General features: G+C 39.5%; 1 protein-coding gene across 3 annotated transcripts; it reads left to right on the forward strand.

Annotated features, from left to right (window-relative positions):
• The first annotated feature begins 1,575 nt into the window (after positions 1 to 1,575).
• Positions 1,576 to 11,215, forward strand: vgll2a (vestigial-like family member 2a). 3 transcript variants are annotated; one of them, XM_069888285.1, is made up of 4 exons: positions 1,576 to 1,808; positions 2,422 to 2,710; positions 4,293 to 4,766; positions 9,792 to 11,215. In XM_069888285.1, the coding sequence occupies exons 1-4, from the start codon at positions 1,728 to 1,730 to the stop codon at positions 9,833 to 9,835; spliced, it is 888 nt and encodes a 295-aa protein (XP_069744386.1). In that variant the 5' UTR covers positions 1,576 to 1,727; the 3' UTR covers positions 9,836 to 11,215. The 3 variants fall into 3 exon arrangements, with proteins under 3 accessions (XP_069744386.1, XP_069744387.1, XP_069744385.1); XM_069888286.1 differs by having other exon boundaries at positions 9,936 to 11,215; XM_069888284.1 differs by lacking the exon at positions 9,792 to 11,215 and having other exon boundaries at positions 4,293 to 5,548.
• Positions 11,216 to 17,248: the final 6,033 nt, after the last annotated feature.

Genomic DNA, 17,248 nt, shown 5'->3' on the forward strand with positions numbered 1-17,248 from the left:
TCCAAGCCTTTCCATTAAAAAGTGACAATTCCTAGGAACACCTTGGCCCAGGATACCACAAATGGTAAAAAAAAAAAACACTTAAGATGGCACCGAGAACATTGAAGGCAATGTCAGGAGCACACAGAAGCCCAACTTAAATGTTCAGATAAACAGATTGCACCACAGTCCAAACTATTCACATTAATCGGGCAGAGTTGGATATAAAAAAGCTAACTTGTTTTCTCTCTTACCTCTTTCCGATGAACAAAACATAAACTTTGTTCCTCTTTCCTTGCATGCTGCAGTATTCAAGTGGCAAAGCATATACACGCATTCTGAGGCCAAGCTCCAATCACTGTCCACTCATTCAATGCTGATGAGAAAATGAGCCTTACAATTAGCATTTGCTAAACAAAGGTCTCAAACCAACCTACTTCCAGAATGAAACTTGTATCTCAGGACCTACCTCTGAATGATATCAGCATTGCCTTTGGCCTCTGAGAGAGAAAAATATATATTTAATGACCCAAAACTTCTCAACATAAACAAAACTCATGGTCCATCATGGAACAGAAACCTTTATCCTTCAGCACACTTCTGAAGCATAACAGAAGCCACCCTCAATCACTGGGTGATACTGCCAAAACAGTGACCACAAACTTCCAAATTCGATGTCTCCCAACCCAGCATTCACCCCGAGTCACTAATTACTAACATTCAATTAGAACTGTCATTGGCATCACAACTCCAGACTCCCAAAGTAGGCATTCTTCCAATCTCACTCACTGCAAGAGATTTCTAGGTGGAGAGAGGAAAATATTTTAAGGTGTGTTTAAAGCTTCTCTCTCAAAAAGTTGTGAAATCTTCACTAATTCTGGGAATCCCTTGGCCCAAACCAACTCAAATGGTGAAAGGAGCATTTAGGATGGGCAGTGATAGGAGCATAGATGCCCAGGTGAAATGAATGCCCAGCCTTTTCCCCATACTGCCTGCCTTGTCCACCAACACCATGCGCCAGAGTCGGCCACCAAGCCTCTTCTCCTTCCTCATGCGCTGTCTAATTCACTGAACGTTTCCAAATGTTTTTTTTTTATCTTCTTTTCAGCAACTTCGGGACTGACGTAGAAGCAACACATCCCCAACTCCAAGGCACTGCAGAGGAAGGAAATAAACATGCACATGAAACATTAGGCGAAACAATAATTGGAAGCCATGGAATGCAACATGGAGCTGTTCACAACTGGATGACCAAAGTTAACCAAAGTTCCTCATGAAACAATTTCTTATCTCCACGTGCTTTAGAGCGAACATTGCACGTGTGCGACTGAAAAACTAGTGGAAGTGATATAATACGCCTTGTCACATTTTTTTTTGGAAGAATCTGGTATTTGCAAACACCATGCAAAATTAGAATGAAGAAGCTGTTTAGGAGAGATGTTTGGAGTTGGCTGGTTTCATGTTTACGCTCTTTATCCATTCTTTGAGCTGGTTGGAACTCTGGTAAACCGAGAGGGGTCGTGTTAGGGAGACGTTCACTGACGTCCCATTTAAATGTTTGGTGTTGCCTTTTGTACTGAGTCGGGTCGGAGAGGGTGAGAGAGACGGGAGGACTCGGGGACCACACAGTGGAATATTGTGGTTTTTGTCCAAAGCCGCAATGTTGGCGCACGTAGGACATCATCGCCCATGAATGATCACCCGTAGTCTCCCTCGTCTTATCCCTGTTGGCAACTCCAGCCTTCGCCATGAGCTGTCTGGATGTTATGTACCAAGTGTATGGTCCTCAACCTTATTTTGCTGCAGCGTACACCCCTTACCATCACCAGGTACGTTAGATTGTGCAACAATCAATCAATTTTCCAGCAGTGTATTCCGCTAAGTTAACAGATCTGAAGTATATTGTGTGTGTGTGGGGGGGGATCTCAGATGTTTGGAACGGTCCCTCTCTCTCTCACTCAGTCTAATGCTATTACAGAAAAAGAAGTGTCCAATAGTTATACCTTCAGCCCATTCGTTGCTCAGTTCGCAAGTTAATTGTTCCAAGTTTTTGCCGCCGCTCTCCTTCCATTGCTGTCAGCCAACATCAATTTCCAGGAAGGGGTTGATGTATCTTCTGTTAATCTGCATTTTAAATAGTGATATGCTCTGGGGCTATAGTAACGAGCCACTTCCTTGGGAAGTGTGTAGTTGAGAAATATCAAGAATCACTGGGACCTCTCAGACGCGTTTGAATGTCTCTCTCCCACGGGGGAAACTGAAGGAAGTCGCGAGACTGTAAGTAATCGCAAGATATTAAGGGCCATAATAATTCATCATGGGTTTCAAGGTATAGGATACAGAGACTCCGGAGAGTCCGAAGGCTCGCTTCCCATTCCGCTGAGCCGTAGAATCAGTTGTTTCACGTGGTAGCTGTTATTGCGACTTCCCCCTCTGTTGCAGAAGCTGGCTTTCTACTCGAAAATGCAGGAGGCGGCTGACAGCGCTAACATCAGCGGGACGTTTGCTGTGCACGGTTCCGTGATCAAAGAGGAAGACTCGGTCGGCGAGAAAGAGCGGCCACCTGAAGCCGAGTACCTCAGCTCTCGCTGCGTGCTCTTCACATACTTCCAGGGTGACATTAGCAGTGTTGTTGATGAACATTTCACAAGGGCACTGAGCCAGTCCAGCAATTACACTCCCGCCAGTAGTGGCTCCAAATCCTCGAGAGGAAGTACAAGTTCGTGGAGAGGTGGGTCAATGTCGCGTTAGTGCAGCAATAAGCATAGGTTTTATCTCGCACTCCAATAATCCCGGGGTGCTCGCAAAATGATTGAAATCGTTAGGAGATTGTGTACGGAACTATGTCTATTTGGACATGTCAGCTTCATTTAGAATTAATAAGAGCAGACAAGCGACATGAAACGTTCGTGGCAGCAGGATCAGTTTCAACCTTTCACAAATTGTGCATTGAACCTGCTTCCCACAAACGGCGGAGCAGACTCGACTGCTAGCATTGAAACGCAGACGGAACGATGCTTGGGGGTAATGGATCCGCTTCTCCAGATGCCCGCGTCTTATCCTCGCTTTACCTCCCATGCATTCAACCCGTGGCCATGTGGTGTTTCAGAAGTTAAACGGTTAACGGGGAAGGGATAGGCACTGTTGCCTGAAAGCTCCCAATATTCATCTTCTTCGAACGTCGAAATCTGTTGGTTCCCCCCACCCCCCCACCCCACATCTTAAGTTTAGTTAGAAATTTAGCGAAGGCTCGAAAACCCCGATCGAGATCTCCGCATTATAAAGTGTCATGGCTATTGAATTCAAACGAACTATTCTATCGTTTTCTTCCGTTCGCTCTCACACCATCTCGATATTACTGTTTGAAAACCAAACATCGGCGGTATGTTACAGTGACCAGAAAATCATCGCTTTATTTTCCCGATAACTATACAGCAATAACTTTAAAATATCAATTCAAAATCCTAAAAGTGTGCAACTCCCCAGTCCTAACTGGCAATTTCTCCATTTCTGATATGTAATGTTTTACCAGTGAACAACATTTCTGAAATAAATTTGATTTAATTATTTGAAAAATCCAACGTTACTTCACTAGTTTGGTCTTGGTAACATATGTGTCTGATCTCAAATGCCATTTAAAACGCAAAACACTTCTCATCTTACTTTGGAATTTAGAAAAGTGAAAATGTGACATCCTTTGAGTACATTTAACCATTGCGGTGAGAACTTCATTTATTTTGCAATACTAAGTTATGTTTCCAAGAGACCCATTGAACTGAAAGGAAAGGATTTCAGCTATTTTCCATTTGCATTTACTTCAAACCTTTTAAAGTAAAGTGCAAAAGAATGCAGATATTACTTCATGAAGTATAATCTACATATTTTCATTTCACTGGCTAATCCAGAATGGCCCTTCTGACAAACCGGTGTTGTTTAGTTTTGGCCTTTGTACCATATTTTGCTATAAATATCTGCACCAACCATCTGGTCTCAATGTTCAAATAACTTCTATTTCTGTGGAATGCTTTAAATAAGATTTTTTTTAAATTCTGCCGAGAATACCCTTGGTGTATCCTCATTTATTGAGAGTAAAAATATTGTGTATCATTAAAACAACAAAATGAAAATAACAATCCCACCCCCCCCCCCCCCCCCCCCCCCACTATCCAGGTGCAGATGTTTTATTCTAACTCTTTCACAATGAGATCTAATTTTGTTTTAATGACAAATGATATATAATTTATTTGAAGATATTTATATATTGATTGGAATCACTCTTATTGATAATTTTCTTATCTTCTCTTCCTTTACAGAGGGAGTCTTCCCGATGAACCAACGGGGTTTTCCTCCTTCTTTCTGGAACAGCACTTACCAACCCTCTATGTCTGCAAGCTTAAGTAGCAGTCTAGGTAATGCCCTAGCAGGTGCTCCCACTGAGCTGCCCTTTGGAGCTGATCCATACTCAAGTGCCTCTTTGCACACGCATCTGCATCAAGGAGCCCCTGAACCCTGGCACCACCATCACTGCTCTTTGGGAAGTGCCATCAATACACAAAGCTCTGTCTACACACGGCCTAGCATGCATGATGTATATGGGGTTGGTGCACCTTTTGACCCACGCTACAGTTCACTATTAGTACCTTCAGTGAGGCCACACAGGCTTCCTGCTGTCCCTACACCCCAATGTGACCTGGCAAAGAGTGACACGGCCTCTGCATGGAGTACAGGGGCCTTTACGGGGCCCTCCACTGACATGAGCCAAACTCTCAACCTCAATGTGGATGCAGGTAAATATTTTGAAAGAAGTGTATGCAGAGGTCAAAAAAGGAGAAAAGATTCCAAAACCTGAAAGTTTTTGTTTCTGTTGAACATAGAAATAATTTGATAAAAAAAAGGAAGGTGGGTTTTGAAGTGTCGTATGAAACAAGCATAATAAAGTTCTCTGCAGTTGTCTATTGGTGGTCAGTTCAGAATTGACCCATTCAGAAAGGTTTCAAGTATAATAAATTAACTGATCTTGATGTTGATGAGATCAGCATTGGCTGACTTCAGAATCCTGTTGTAGGGAACTTTATAGAGAGCTTTGTTGGAAATTAAATTGTGAGGTGCATTTTCAGTATGACTGTTATGCTTGCACTATAAACAACATATTTCAATTCATGCAACAGGGTCAGGTAAACATAGGTGAAAACGAGATAATTTGTAATAACTATTTCCAACAAAAAAAAATCAGACCCACAGCATTAATATCCTACAGACTGCAATTGATTAGATGGATAACTAGATCAATTTCATAAATTATGTATGTACAAGCAGTCAGTTATCCTGTGGGAATGTTGCTCTTCATGCTTTCAACATGGTCAGAAGTGTGATGGAACAAAGACACTAAGCATATGGGAATCTGACCATTTCCATTTACCTCCAACTTTTGTTTCTGTCTTGAAAATATATCTCCATGCCTTCATAGTTGCTGGATTAAAATTTTGCATATCTGTAGCTAATGCCCTGTTTTAGCTTTCTCTGCACCTTGTTTGTGCTTCAGGTTTGTCACAGATCACACAGTCTCATGGCTCCTCATCCTTCTGGTGTTCCTGCCACTGGTTCCAGGATAACAGATTGGCCCCATGTGTCACCTAAGTTGCTAACAGATGAAACCATGGACCATTCTGTTGGGCTTCTGACAAGCCATGCTGTTGAAGATCTTTTCTACTGTTTCTAAATGTCATTGATGATCAGGAATATTTAGAAATGGTGGGAAAGTATCTCTGGTTCTTAAATTGAAAATAACTATTAATAAATTTTAACATATAAATAAACATTGTTCAGAAAAAAAATAATTTTTAAAATTTGCATTAAGAAAAAAACTTTAACTTACTTTTACAGAGAAATTTGGTGACTGTGTATCCAGTCACCCACCTCTGAAAATTATGGAACATACTTGGATTCAATATTGAATTTAAGATTGGGGAGGTCAAATGCATTGTTGTCTGACCTGCAGTATATTCCATATTTTGCAGTAATTCAGAAAAGCACTGGTGTGCATATTTGTTAGACATTAGCATGGTCTAGCTCAATGCTACCTGTTATAAGCTGAAGCCGAATACTGAATTACTGAAGCATTCTCATTATGCATTGTATTACAAAAATGTATGTAAAGAAACACATTATATTCAGTAGATTCTACAAAAGTGACGTTTTATGGATTGATAATTCCCAGTGCTGATTGACGTAATCAATGAAAAATCTATAATATTAAAAGGGGATAAAATGTTTCTAAATAATGGAAATTTGAAATTAAAGCAAAACCTACCTTAATAAATCTACCTGTCAGGACCTAAAACAAAAATAAAGATAGAAATCTTTCTCTAGTAACAGAACATTCAAATAAAGATTGCTTAATAATCTTAGGGGATGATTTTGAAAGAAATTGTAGAGATTTCTAAAAAAAATTATCATCCAATTTGCATTTGCTAAGATCCATTGAAATAAATGGAATCCAGGATCAGAAGAAAGTCTTCAATTATATAAATCAGTGGATTTAAGTCTTCAAATGCAATTGAAAAATCCTGACAATATAGATGTCATTTAAAGGTAAAGCAAAAAAAACCTAAATTGCACTCTTGGCCTCCAAGTAAATAAATTTATCAAAGCATTATCAGGAATTTCACTCCTGCCAATGAGTGTAGAAAATATAATAATAATACTGTTTTTTGTTTCCCAATTATCTTAATTGTAAAGCAGCATGGCTTTTGGATGGAACAATAATGCTATATATTAGTTTGTGGTTTATACCACCACCTTGCATAGAGCAATGCATGATATCTCAATGAAAAGTTCTGAGTATTATTATCCTATTATGAGTTACCAAAGGAAAGCATATTATTGAAAGCTTATTGTGGAAGTGTTCATCAACAGTGGAAGTGCATGATAGTACAATAAAACCTGGAAAGCAAGCATGTAAAGATTTTAAAACTTTGTTGGTCAGTATCATATTGTTTAAATTGATTGAAAAAAATCAATATAGTGAGTCATGAACAAGGCAAGATTAACAAATAGTGTGCTAAATCCAAATAATTTATTATTGGAACTAATTGTAAAATGATTCAGGCAATTAAAAGATATGCTTTCCATTTTCTTTTTTTTTACCATTTGATTATCTTACCAGGCAAATTCATACTTTATTTTATAACAAATCATAACTGAAATGTATTGAAAAATATAATCACTGGGCACTTAATTGTCCTCTTGTTCTGCATACATCAAGACTGTATAGACATTCATAATTGACACTAAGTCTAGCTTTAGCTCTCTCTGTATGTTACAAGTGAATGCGATGAGCTTTGGCCAAGACTCAATTTTTTTACATGCACTTCCAGCAATGAAGGTTCTGTGCTGAGAACTTGAAAGATGAACCTCTACCCCATGAGATAATGTGAACAAGGGACATTTCTTTTTTTCACAATTTTCTATATGAATGACATTAACATGGATAACAGTCCTTAATGTCTTTGCATCTTGAACTATGGTATTGGTAAAAATCCTTATTATTCTGTTGTTATATGGCAACCACAGGTCTTAAGTGACCTGTACATCTTCCAGATGTCAGAGTTCTGTATGTGTATGGCTGAAAGCCTATGAGGAATTTTGCTCAGCCCATGGTAATTCTTAAAATTTAAGGAAGACGATGAATATTAATATTTTTAAACCATTAGAAAGAGTAAGTTTATAAAGGTGATTTTGATTCATACCAAGCCAAATTCATGTTCAGCTAGATTTCTCATCTTCATGACTAATATATACAGGCATTCAAGATGGCGTTTGCCAGTTTCATCGTGATGGACACACCATCACATCTGGTATTAGTCAGTACATTGTTATTGAAGACAATATTAAACAGCACTTTGAAGTTTGAAGTTTAATGTCACCTGATCATATTTCATTGATGAAATGAAAGCTTAGATTTCAAGGGCAAAATATTGATTTTAAAAGGAATTATTTTCCAAACCAATTTTCAATTTTGTTAAAGGTTCATTCCTCTGACTGTAGCTAATGTCACTGATAGGAAACAAGTTCAACCTTTAGCACTTCAGAGCCAAGTTTAAATTCTCCACTTTCTCAGTATTTCCTGGTTTCAAATTGATAAGATTTCCTTTGGCTGCCTCTGAGGCCTGCATGTGCAATTTTTTTTTGCCACATTATGAACAGCTGTGTACCATTGAGCTATGTGTAAATTGTGGCATGAACTCTTATTAAGGCTATTTAATGTAGGACTTTACAGTTGACATAGCAAGAAGCTATTTATCCCATTCCTTTGGAGAGCATTCAAAAAAACAATCTATCAATTCCCTGCACTAGATTGCTTCCAAAATTACGTGGGGCAGTCATAAATCTATTTTAATTTTTCCCATTGCTAAAGGGGTCCCAATATTGTTCTGTATTTATTGCGGTGACATTATTCGTTCATTCTTTCCCGATATGATCCATTCATAAAACTATGAAGCACAATGCAACAAAAAATGAAGTGGAATGAATAGTATTATCTATACAGCAATTATTTATGCATAACTGCGATTTGTTAGGTCTATGAACGATCCAGATGAAACTAATGGATGTCTCCGCAATAAATATTACTAACTGTGTAATAGAGGAAATATTCAGAATAATATAAATCGATGCTGGTGAAATAATGCTACTCATTACTAACGTCGATATGTCTGAGAGACAAGTGAAACAAACTAAATGGGGATCTGTGTAGCATATAAGTAAAGCATCTCTACCGTGCGGTGAAACCTGAACAGCTAAGGTTTAGCGTCTTGGAATCTCCGCCTTTTCATATTATTGGCGCTGGGGAAGCCAAACATTCATTGAAGCCGTCCAAATAATTCTAAATTTGTGAAAAAATAGTTATTTAGCAGCAAGAAGTGCGTTCACCACTGCTACTTAGATTCTGTGACGAGTTTATTCGTCGGAAAATGGCCAGTAACTTATTTTCATCTGTAAACAAATCGCATCCAAAAATATCACATCCCACGAAATGCTTGACAAAACGTTCCATTTTAAAACCTGCGGCATGAAAGGAATGTGACCAATTTGGTGAGACTGCAGTGATGTGATAGGAGCTGGGGTTTTCTCATTTATATGTTAAGGAAACTCATTGATAGGGGATTCATTATTTTATCTGTCGAATATATTAAACAGAATAATTATTTTAAAATCGATATTCACCGCAAGAAATATATTGGATAAAGAGCTAGTTGTCTGTGTTGTCTAAAAACGGTGAATGAAATGCCCAGACATGTTTCTTCAGGCAAAGTTGGTTATGTATTTATTGACATTTGGCGACATAACAGCAGGAGTGGGTTTGACAAAATTGGAGTGTGTGTCTGTCTGCTCTTTCCTTCAGAATCCTTTTTCGGTGTTTGTTTTATTATAAAACGGATGTATTTGTAATGTCCTGGGTAAGTCAATAATATTTAAAAATGAAATATGCGCCAGATAAGTTAGAAAACAATTTTCAGCTCTTGTGAACATTCCTTGCTTAATATAATCTCAAACGGATTTATACGTTTAACAGTCTTAGTTCAGGAATCAACTCAGAGTGGTCTGTGTCCGGACCTTTCTGTTCCTCCCGGCCACTCGTGAACTTGCCTAGTTTTTCCCTGCGGATTGGCCACTTTAGCGGGAACTTCTGTCTCTTAGTTTCAATCCTTCGTTTGTTCTGACTTTCAGAGCGTACCACTGGTTCTGTTTTCTATCCCTGTCCCGCTTACATGTCCTCTCTTCTTCTTTTGCCTTTGTTTTTACTTTCTCAGGTCTGGCGCACCAGGAAAAAAACAAGGATCTTTACTGGTTTTAGAGCGTTCACCAGCTACCTCGTTTGGCTGCCCTGTAATTTCTACCTGAAACATATCTCTTCCTCTGTGTACAGTGTGTAACAGATTTTGATCTGGTTTCAGCTCGGCGCTATTCCCTTTGTGGTGGATCCCTGTTGAGCTGAGTGTTTATTACACAGCAAAATGCTTCAATCAAAAATAAAAGAATAAAACAAAACTTTTGACAACCCAACAGTTGATCGACCGACCATGTGATTATATCCTTTGCTTGATTGCACGCTGGAAAGACATTAGGAGAGAAAGTTTGCTTGCAGTGCTTGGATTTTTGACGCATACAGAAATGTACTCATTCTTTTTAAAGAACACTCAGATATATCTGAAGCAAATTTCCACTCAAATCGAGGATGTGCTGTTGGGCCTGATGGCATTTCAAGGAATACGCAGTTGACCCTTTCATCACAGATTGCTTCAAATAGACACAACAAGCTCATTTTTAATGAAGTATTGCGAGGACGTGCTCATGTTAACAGGACCGCAAAAGGAAAACGATTCATTATAAATATATATTTTTTAAAAGATCGTTTTAAAATGCGGGCCGTCCTGATAAGCATTCCAATTGTTTCTCCGATGAATCTGCCTGACAATTAAAAGTTCACTAAAAAAAGGAGAATTTGAATGAGGTCAAATATAACGGGCTTTACGGAGCTTTTCCCGCGGCCACGAGGATTCCTGAAGCGACCACGCAGCAGCTGTTACTTGGAACAACTGTGCAAAACCCTGCGCTCTCACCAAAACAGAGAGGGAGAGCTGCCGCACTGACCGGCTGGTGGGCAGCGTTTCTCTGGGGAACTGACAAGTGGGCATTTCTGAAGACCCAGCAGAGGAGGGTGAATAAAGCAATGGAAACGGACGACCTCCACATCAAATAAGAAAGAGCGGACGGAACAGCAAGAGAAAGGGGATAGGGGAGCAATTTCAGGATACACAAGCATTTTTCTTTGCCAGATGAACTCCAGTTTATTGATTCTGTGGGTCGGTAAAGTTTTTTTTTGTTATTGTTACCATTTTAGCCGTTTCGGAGATTGATTTGTATCACTGAGTGAACGCCAGTCTAGCTAATCGTGAAATTAAAGTAGGTTGAAAAGAAATCCTCTGTAAAAATAGATTGTATAAAATTTTACCATTTGATAAGTTGACGCTGATTAATATTAAGTGTGAATATTTGTTAACTTTATTTCTGTGTTTATTCATTCATTAAACTTGTGAAGCTGGGAATTGGGTTGCAGATATTTCCTGGGTTAATATGATGGTGTTTCAGATCAAATATCGTGCATTACAAACTTTTGCTCTGCTTTATAAAACCGACAACTTCCATTATTGTGGAGGTCAACAAAATAAATCTGCAGATGTACATAAAATGTACTGCACATTAGTGTGGATCTTGTTTTCAACTGTCTCTTATTTGGGAGACAGCACATGAGTGGAGAATATTTATAAGGCGCACTGACAGCGCTCAGAGATAACAACTTCGCAAACGTACTCTGCCCGAAACCCTGCAAAATCATAATTTGACTTGGAATGGCTTACCACCGATCCTCCACTGCTAGGCGAGTATCTAAATGACCGAGGGTGGCCTCGACGTTAGCGCCCAATCATCCAAATACTCTTCCGTCCGACAAACTAACGTATACACAGTTTCATCGTGATTAATAATAATAAAAAGTATTCTCAGTCTCTCACCGGTACCGCTATTTCAATACTGTTACCCTGCAATATAGCAACAGCGACATCGTCCCTTTACTGATAGGTAATAAATGTAAAGGGCTGATATCTAATAGAAAGTCGGGGCCTTTCATTCTCCTCGCTCGTGTCGGAAAGTTGCTTGAATCCCACCAAGTAATGTTTCGTACTTTCTGATCTGGAGAGCGGGGACGTGTGTTGGGGGAGGGAAAATGAAAGGTACTACCACGGACAAGTTCTACAAGTCCTGACCCAGGGCCGTGACACATGTTGGACGGAATGTTGTGTTTCAAATGTGCTGAAGATTTTTTAACCCTTCCATGAGCGGAAATCCATGAACGAGTGAAAACAGTCAACCCCCAATCCCACGCCGACGTGCCTGTCCACGGCCTCGTGCACTGCCAAACCGAGGACACCCGCAAATTGGAGGAACGCCTAACATTCTGTCTGGACACATTTAAACCAGTCGGCTATGACATCATCTTCTCCAGTTTCTGTTACTCCCTCACCCCTCCTCTCTCTCCCTCCCCCTATCCCTCTGTATCTCCCCTCCTCTCTCTCCCTCCCCCTATCCCTCTGTATCCCCCCTCCTCTCTCTCCCTCCCCCTATCCCTCTGTATCCCCCCTCCTCTCTCTCCCTCCCCCTATCCCTCTGTATCCCTCCCCCTCTCCCTATCACCTTTTATTTCCTCTTCTGCCCTCCCAACCATATCCACCCCTTCCCCATTGGCTTCCCCGCTCTCCACCTTTTTGTTCAGGCCTGCATTTTGTTCGCACCTCGGCGAATGACTCATGCCTAAAACGTGGTTATATTATCTTTGCATAGACGCTGCTGAGATTCTCCAGCAAATTTGTGTATTATTAAAAGTCAAAGTGTTTTTTTTAAATTTGCCTTAGATATGTACCGACCTTTCTAAACTGTCGTTTCAAGTATCTAGCCGACATAATAAGAACTTGCACTGAAACATTAGAAATGTATTTCAATTCTGAAGTACCGCAGCAATTAATTTCCACATTTAACTGTCAATTTCGCATCGTGTAAATCCAACAACTTGGAATGCAACGGTGACATGAAGTTTGCAACATTGGCCACATTAACCTCGACGCATTTGCTTTCAATGCTAATAAACTTGCGGTACTTGCTGAGAGAACGCATCAACGAGAGTGTGAACTGATGGAATGAGAAGCATGCCATGTAACAGCTCACTTGACAGCAGCAGGCCGCTGGAATAGATAGTTGGGCAAATCGTAAATCTGCAGCAGACGGCACGCCGGCAAATCCGTGCGAGTGCGGTATTTTTGAATTTATTTAGGTCCGATCTGACTGCGGAGGCTCAGCGTTGATTGCGTAGCTCATCAAATGAATCTGTTCCAAGGTGCCTGATATTTGAGAGCAAGGGCTCGCGGGCTAATGTTTCCATGGTTGAAATATTTGCAAAGTTAACGCATAATCTGAAAGTGGAAGCCAATAAATTATAGGGTGCTAATTGGGGCCGGAGTGCGGCCGTCAGTCAGAACCAATTCCACCGCACAACCCTCATCACCTAAAAAGGAAAGAGCGTGGGACCGAAACGGCATCATTGCCTCAAGAAATAACCTCTTGCAAGGCCATGAGATCTCCCTTTCAACAGCATGACAGAGCAGACAACCTTGTTGGAATGGATCGCATCGCGTGATGAGTTCTTGCTAAGCCAAAAAAAAACTAGGTCCCGATTATAGACGTGGCTTGTGTGATTTCTAGACGAGAGAAAATACGGTGCAGTTTCCAATTAAAATAGACCCGATCAATAAAGTATCTCGCGTCCATCCTCCAAGAGAAATGGTTATTTTCACAGTTTGTGATCTACTCACAGAGCAATACCTACAGATGAAAGTTTCGACATCAAGAGGGTGCAAAATGTCATAGAATTGTATTAAAAATTAAATATCAAATTCAGCGAGATACAGTTTTTAACTGTTCTTTGGCCATTTCAATATTTTACCCGCAGAATTAAGGAACCTTTATTTTTCTTTTTTATGTTATAAGTTATTTGAGAGCTGGAGTAATATTGCATATCATACGTAAAAGCAGAAAATAACATCACTCTTAATGTATTAACATATAAAATATGAATCACAATATCTTTGTACAAATTAACAATAAAAATTTAAATAGAGGAGCTTTGGTTCATATTCTATTATAAGGGTATGATTCTGATAGATGCCTATATAAAGAAATCTCTACTAAGAATAAAAATGGAGGAAAAAATGAAAAAAAAAGACACACACTAATCATTCCCCGCCCACCAAGCAGTCAATCACAAAAGAAGAAAAAGAAAATAAATAAACCAGGTGAAATGAGCCCAGAGGATCCCAAAACCCGGCAGAAATAGAAACTCACTAAGACAAATAGTTACTTAAACAAAAGTTGCTTTTAATTTTCTTTAAACATAAGAACAGGATCAAACTTTAACTTATTACTATTAACTTAACCTCACCCCCTTCTAATTCTAAGCACGCTTGTAAGTAATATGATTATGGTCAGGAAAGTTATTTGCTTCAATTGTCCAATCATTCACTTCTCACTTCTCCAAGTTCACCGGAATCAGGCAATTCATATACTGTGCACAGAATTTAACATTTGTGAATTTTCACCAGGCTCTGGTGCTGAAAGGAAGGTTTTCGTCGATTTCATTGGACACAGACATACTGAATTCCTCCAATCAGTCATTTCAGTGTCTTGTTGAGAAACTTGTCCCATCATGGATTTTCAGGTCACCACAGAGTTCCTCTTGTTTCCCTTATTTCAGGAGAAACACTCTAGCCAGCCATTTCCTTTTGTAAGGACTACAAGTGTTTGCAACAGGCTGAACTCAGAACTCACAACCCATCTTCAAAATGAGGTTTTCAACAAGCCAGCTGGCTTGCCATATTGCACCCTCCAAAAGCCACTACAGGACTTATCTCTCTCTCTCTCTCTCTCTCTCTCAATCTCTCTCTCTCTCTCTCTCTCTCAATCTCTCTCTCTCTCTCAATCTCTCTCTCTCTCTCAATCTCTCTCTCTCTCAATCTCTCTCTCTCTCTCTCTCTCTCTCTCTCTCCCCCCCCCCCCCCCCCCAAAGAATCAAATTTGTTTTCCTCTGTTTACAAAACTGCAACCAGACAGAATGCTGGCATCTGAATCAGTTTCTGAGCCTGGACATCTGTTGCTTTAAAGATAATAGACCATTTATTCCATAGCATCAGTCCAATTAACACCTACTTGTAAAGTCTCTATAGGCATTCTTCAAAGGTTCTGTAAAGTAACTGTGGACATGAAGTCTCTGCTTATGCATAGCTATTGCATTTCAAATGAGATATCTTTTGTGAAATGTGAATCTCTGTTTAGCCGCTTTCAGGTGCAATCACTCTGAGAATGTTCCTGCAGAAGTGGCTGAGGGTGTGTTTGAATCGACTTTCAGGTGGCAGTGCTGAAGGTGGTGCTCTGGCACCTGAAAGGGCCTAGCTGCGGGAGAGGCACCTCGGAGTGAATGCTGGCTCCTGTTGACTATTGCCGTAGTCCTGCCCACTGTTGTGATGTCATTTGCAATGTGTCGAGGCTGAAGCAGAAAGGAACATAGGATCATGGCAAGCCCGGAGCAGAGAAGAGAAATGCCTCTAACATACTGAAATATGTGACTGTACCAGTAATTCTGAGCCTGCACACTCCACAGTTTTTCAAAAATCACGCCAAAGCATCTCAGGCTGATGATGTCACTGCGACTTCTTCAGCCTGCCCCCTAGCAGCCACTGCTGCTTTCAGGTGCCTCGGGGGACTGCTCAGAAGCAGAGAATATACCTCCCTGAGGAAGGTTGGGTAAGTACTCCTCGTGGCTGGGTTTTCTACTTTCAGATGGCCTCCCCACAGCTGTATTCGGGTAGAATAGGCAGCTTTACATTGGGGTATTCTGGCCACCTGACAGTGGCTTTTGTGAAGTGACCTACACTAAACCCCCAATCTACCTCTTTTAAAGACATATAAATATATAATATAACCGTAAAATTCTCCCCTACAAAGGAATTTTAACTCGAGTTGAAATTCTGTTATAATTAAACTGACTTCACAATCACTACACAGTGATAACAATACACAATATATAACATGTTATAACAGTGTATCTGAATCTTGGGAGTTTATATTTCTTCACATGTTCAATTTTAACATCTTGACAAACAATCCGCTATTACATTATTTGTACCTTTGATATGATTAATTTGCAGATTATATTCTTCCAATATTAAAGTCCAGTTTAACAATCTTCTGTTTTTATTCAAAAACACCAAAGGATTGTGGTATCACAATTGGTTCATGAGTGGTACCCAGATATACATCAAAATTCTATAGAGCAAGAATTATAGACAAGAGTTCCTTCTCAATCCTTTGATGAACATTGAATTTTTTTCAAAAAGTAGGCAACTCGATGGTCATTTCATCATGTTTTTGTAACAAAACTGCACCTGCTTCCCCTTCACTGGCATCCATTGTTAAAGAAAAATGTCTGTCCAAATCTGGAAATGTTAAAACAGGGTAATGGTATAGCATCTCATTTAAATTTTCTAAAGCTCTCTGACAAAATTTCATTCACACTATTTTTTCCCCTTTCTTCAAAGATTGATTAAAGGAAGAGCAACTTCAGCAAAATTTCTGAAAAATTTACTGTAATACCCTGCCATTCCTAAAACCCTTCTCACTGTTTTCTTGCCATTTGGAATAGGAATTCAGAAATTGCATTCACCTTAGGTTGAATAGATGCAACTTTGCCATGACCAACTTCATGACCTAAGTATGTCATGGTAGCATGTCCAAATTCACTTTTAACTAAATTGACAGTTAAGTTTGCTTTGGATAATCTTGTAAACAATTTGTCAATTCCCTTAGATGTTCTTCCCATGTGTCACTTTTTGTGACCAAGTCATCAATATAAACATCTGTATGTGTTATCCCTTGGATTACCAAATTTATCATCCTTTGGATGTTGCAGGGGCATTTTTCATTCCAAAAGGTAGCAGATTATTTTCATATAAACCCGATGGTGTCAGAAATAATCCCTCCTCTCTCAGTAACCCTTCAACAAATCCACTTTAGTAAGAAATTTCGCTTTCCCAATTTTATCAATACAATCATCAATTCTAGAAATAGGATAAGCATCCATTTTAGTTACTGAATTAACCTTCCTGTAATCTGCACAGAACCTAACAGTTCCATCTGGTTTAGGAACCAGAAAACAAGGAGAACTCCAATCTGAGTTCAAAGGTCTATTAATATAATTTTTCAACATATATTCCATCTCCTGATCCATGAATTTACTCTTCTGTATGTTTATTCTATATGGGTGTTGTTTTATGGGACTTGCTTCTCCCACATCCACATCATGATAAATCACTGATGTCTTTTTTTGGCTCATCAGGAAACAAATTTTCATATTTCAAAAGCAACTGTTTCAACTGCTTCTGTTCTTGTGATTTAAGATGGCCTAACTTTTCCTTCAGATTTTCCAAAATTGCTGAATTCAGACAGGCAAACAGGAATCATGGTTTCATTAAGGTTACCCTCACAAGATTCTGCTTCCACAACTTTATGAACCATGACTTCCTCAATCCTGTCAACGACCAACACCTCTGATACAGACTTCTCCACTACCTTTTTCCTCATAATAAAGTTTCAACATATTTATATG

The sequence above is a fragment of the Narcine bancroftii genome, chromosome 6 (genome assembly GCF_036971445.1).
Source record: "Narcine bancroftii isolate sNarBan1 chromosome 6, sNarBan1.hap1, whole genome shotgun sequence".
Lineage (NCBI taxonomy): Eukaryota > Metazoa > Chordata > Chondrichthyes > Torpediniformes > Narcinidae > Narcine > Narcine bancroftii.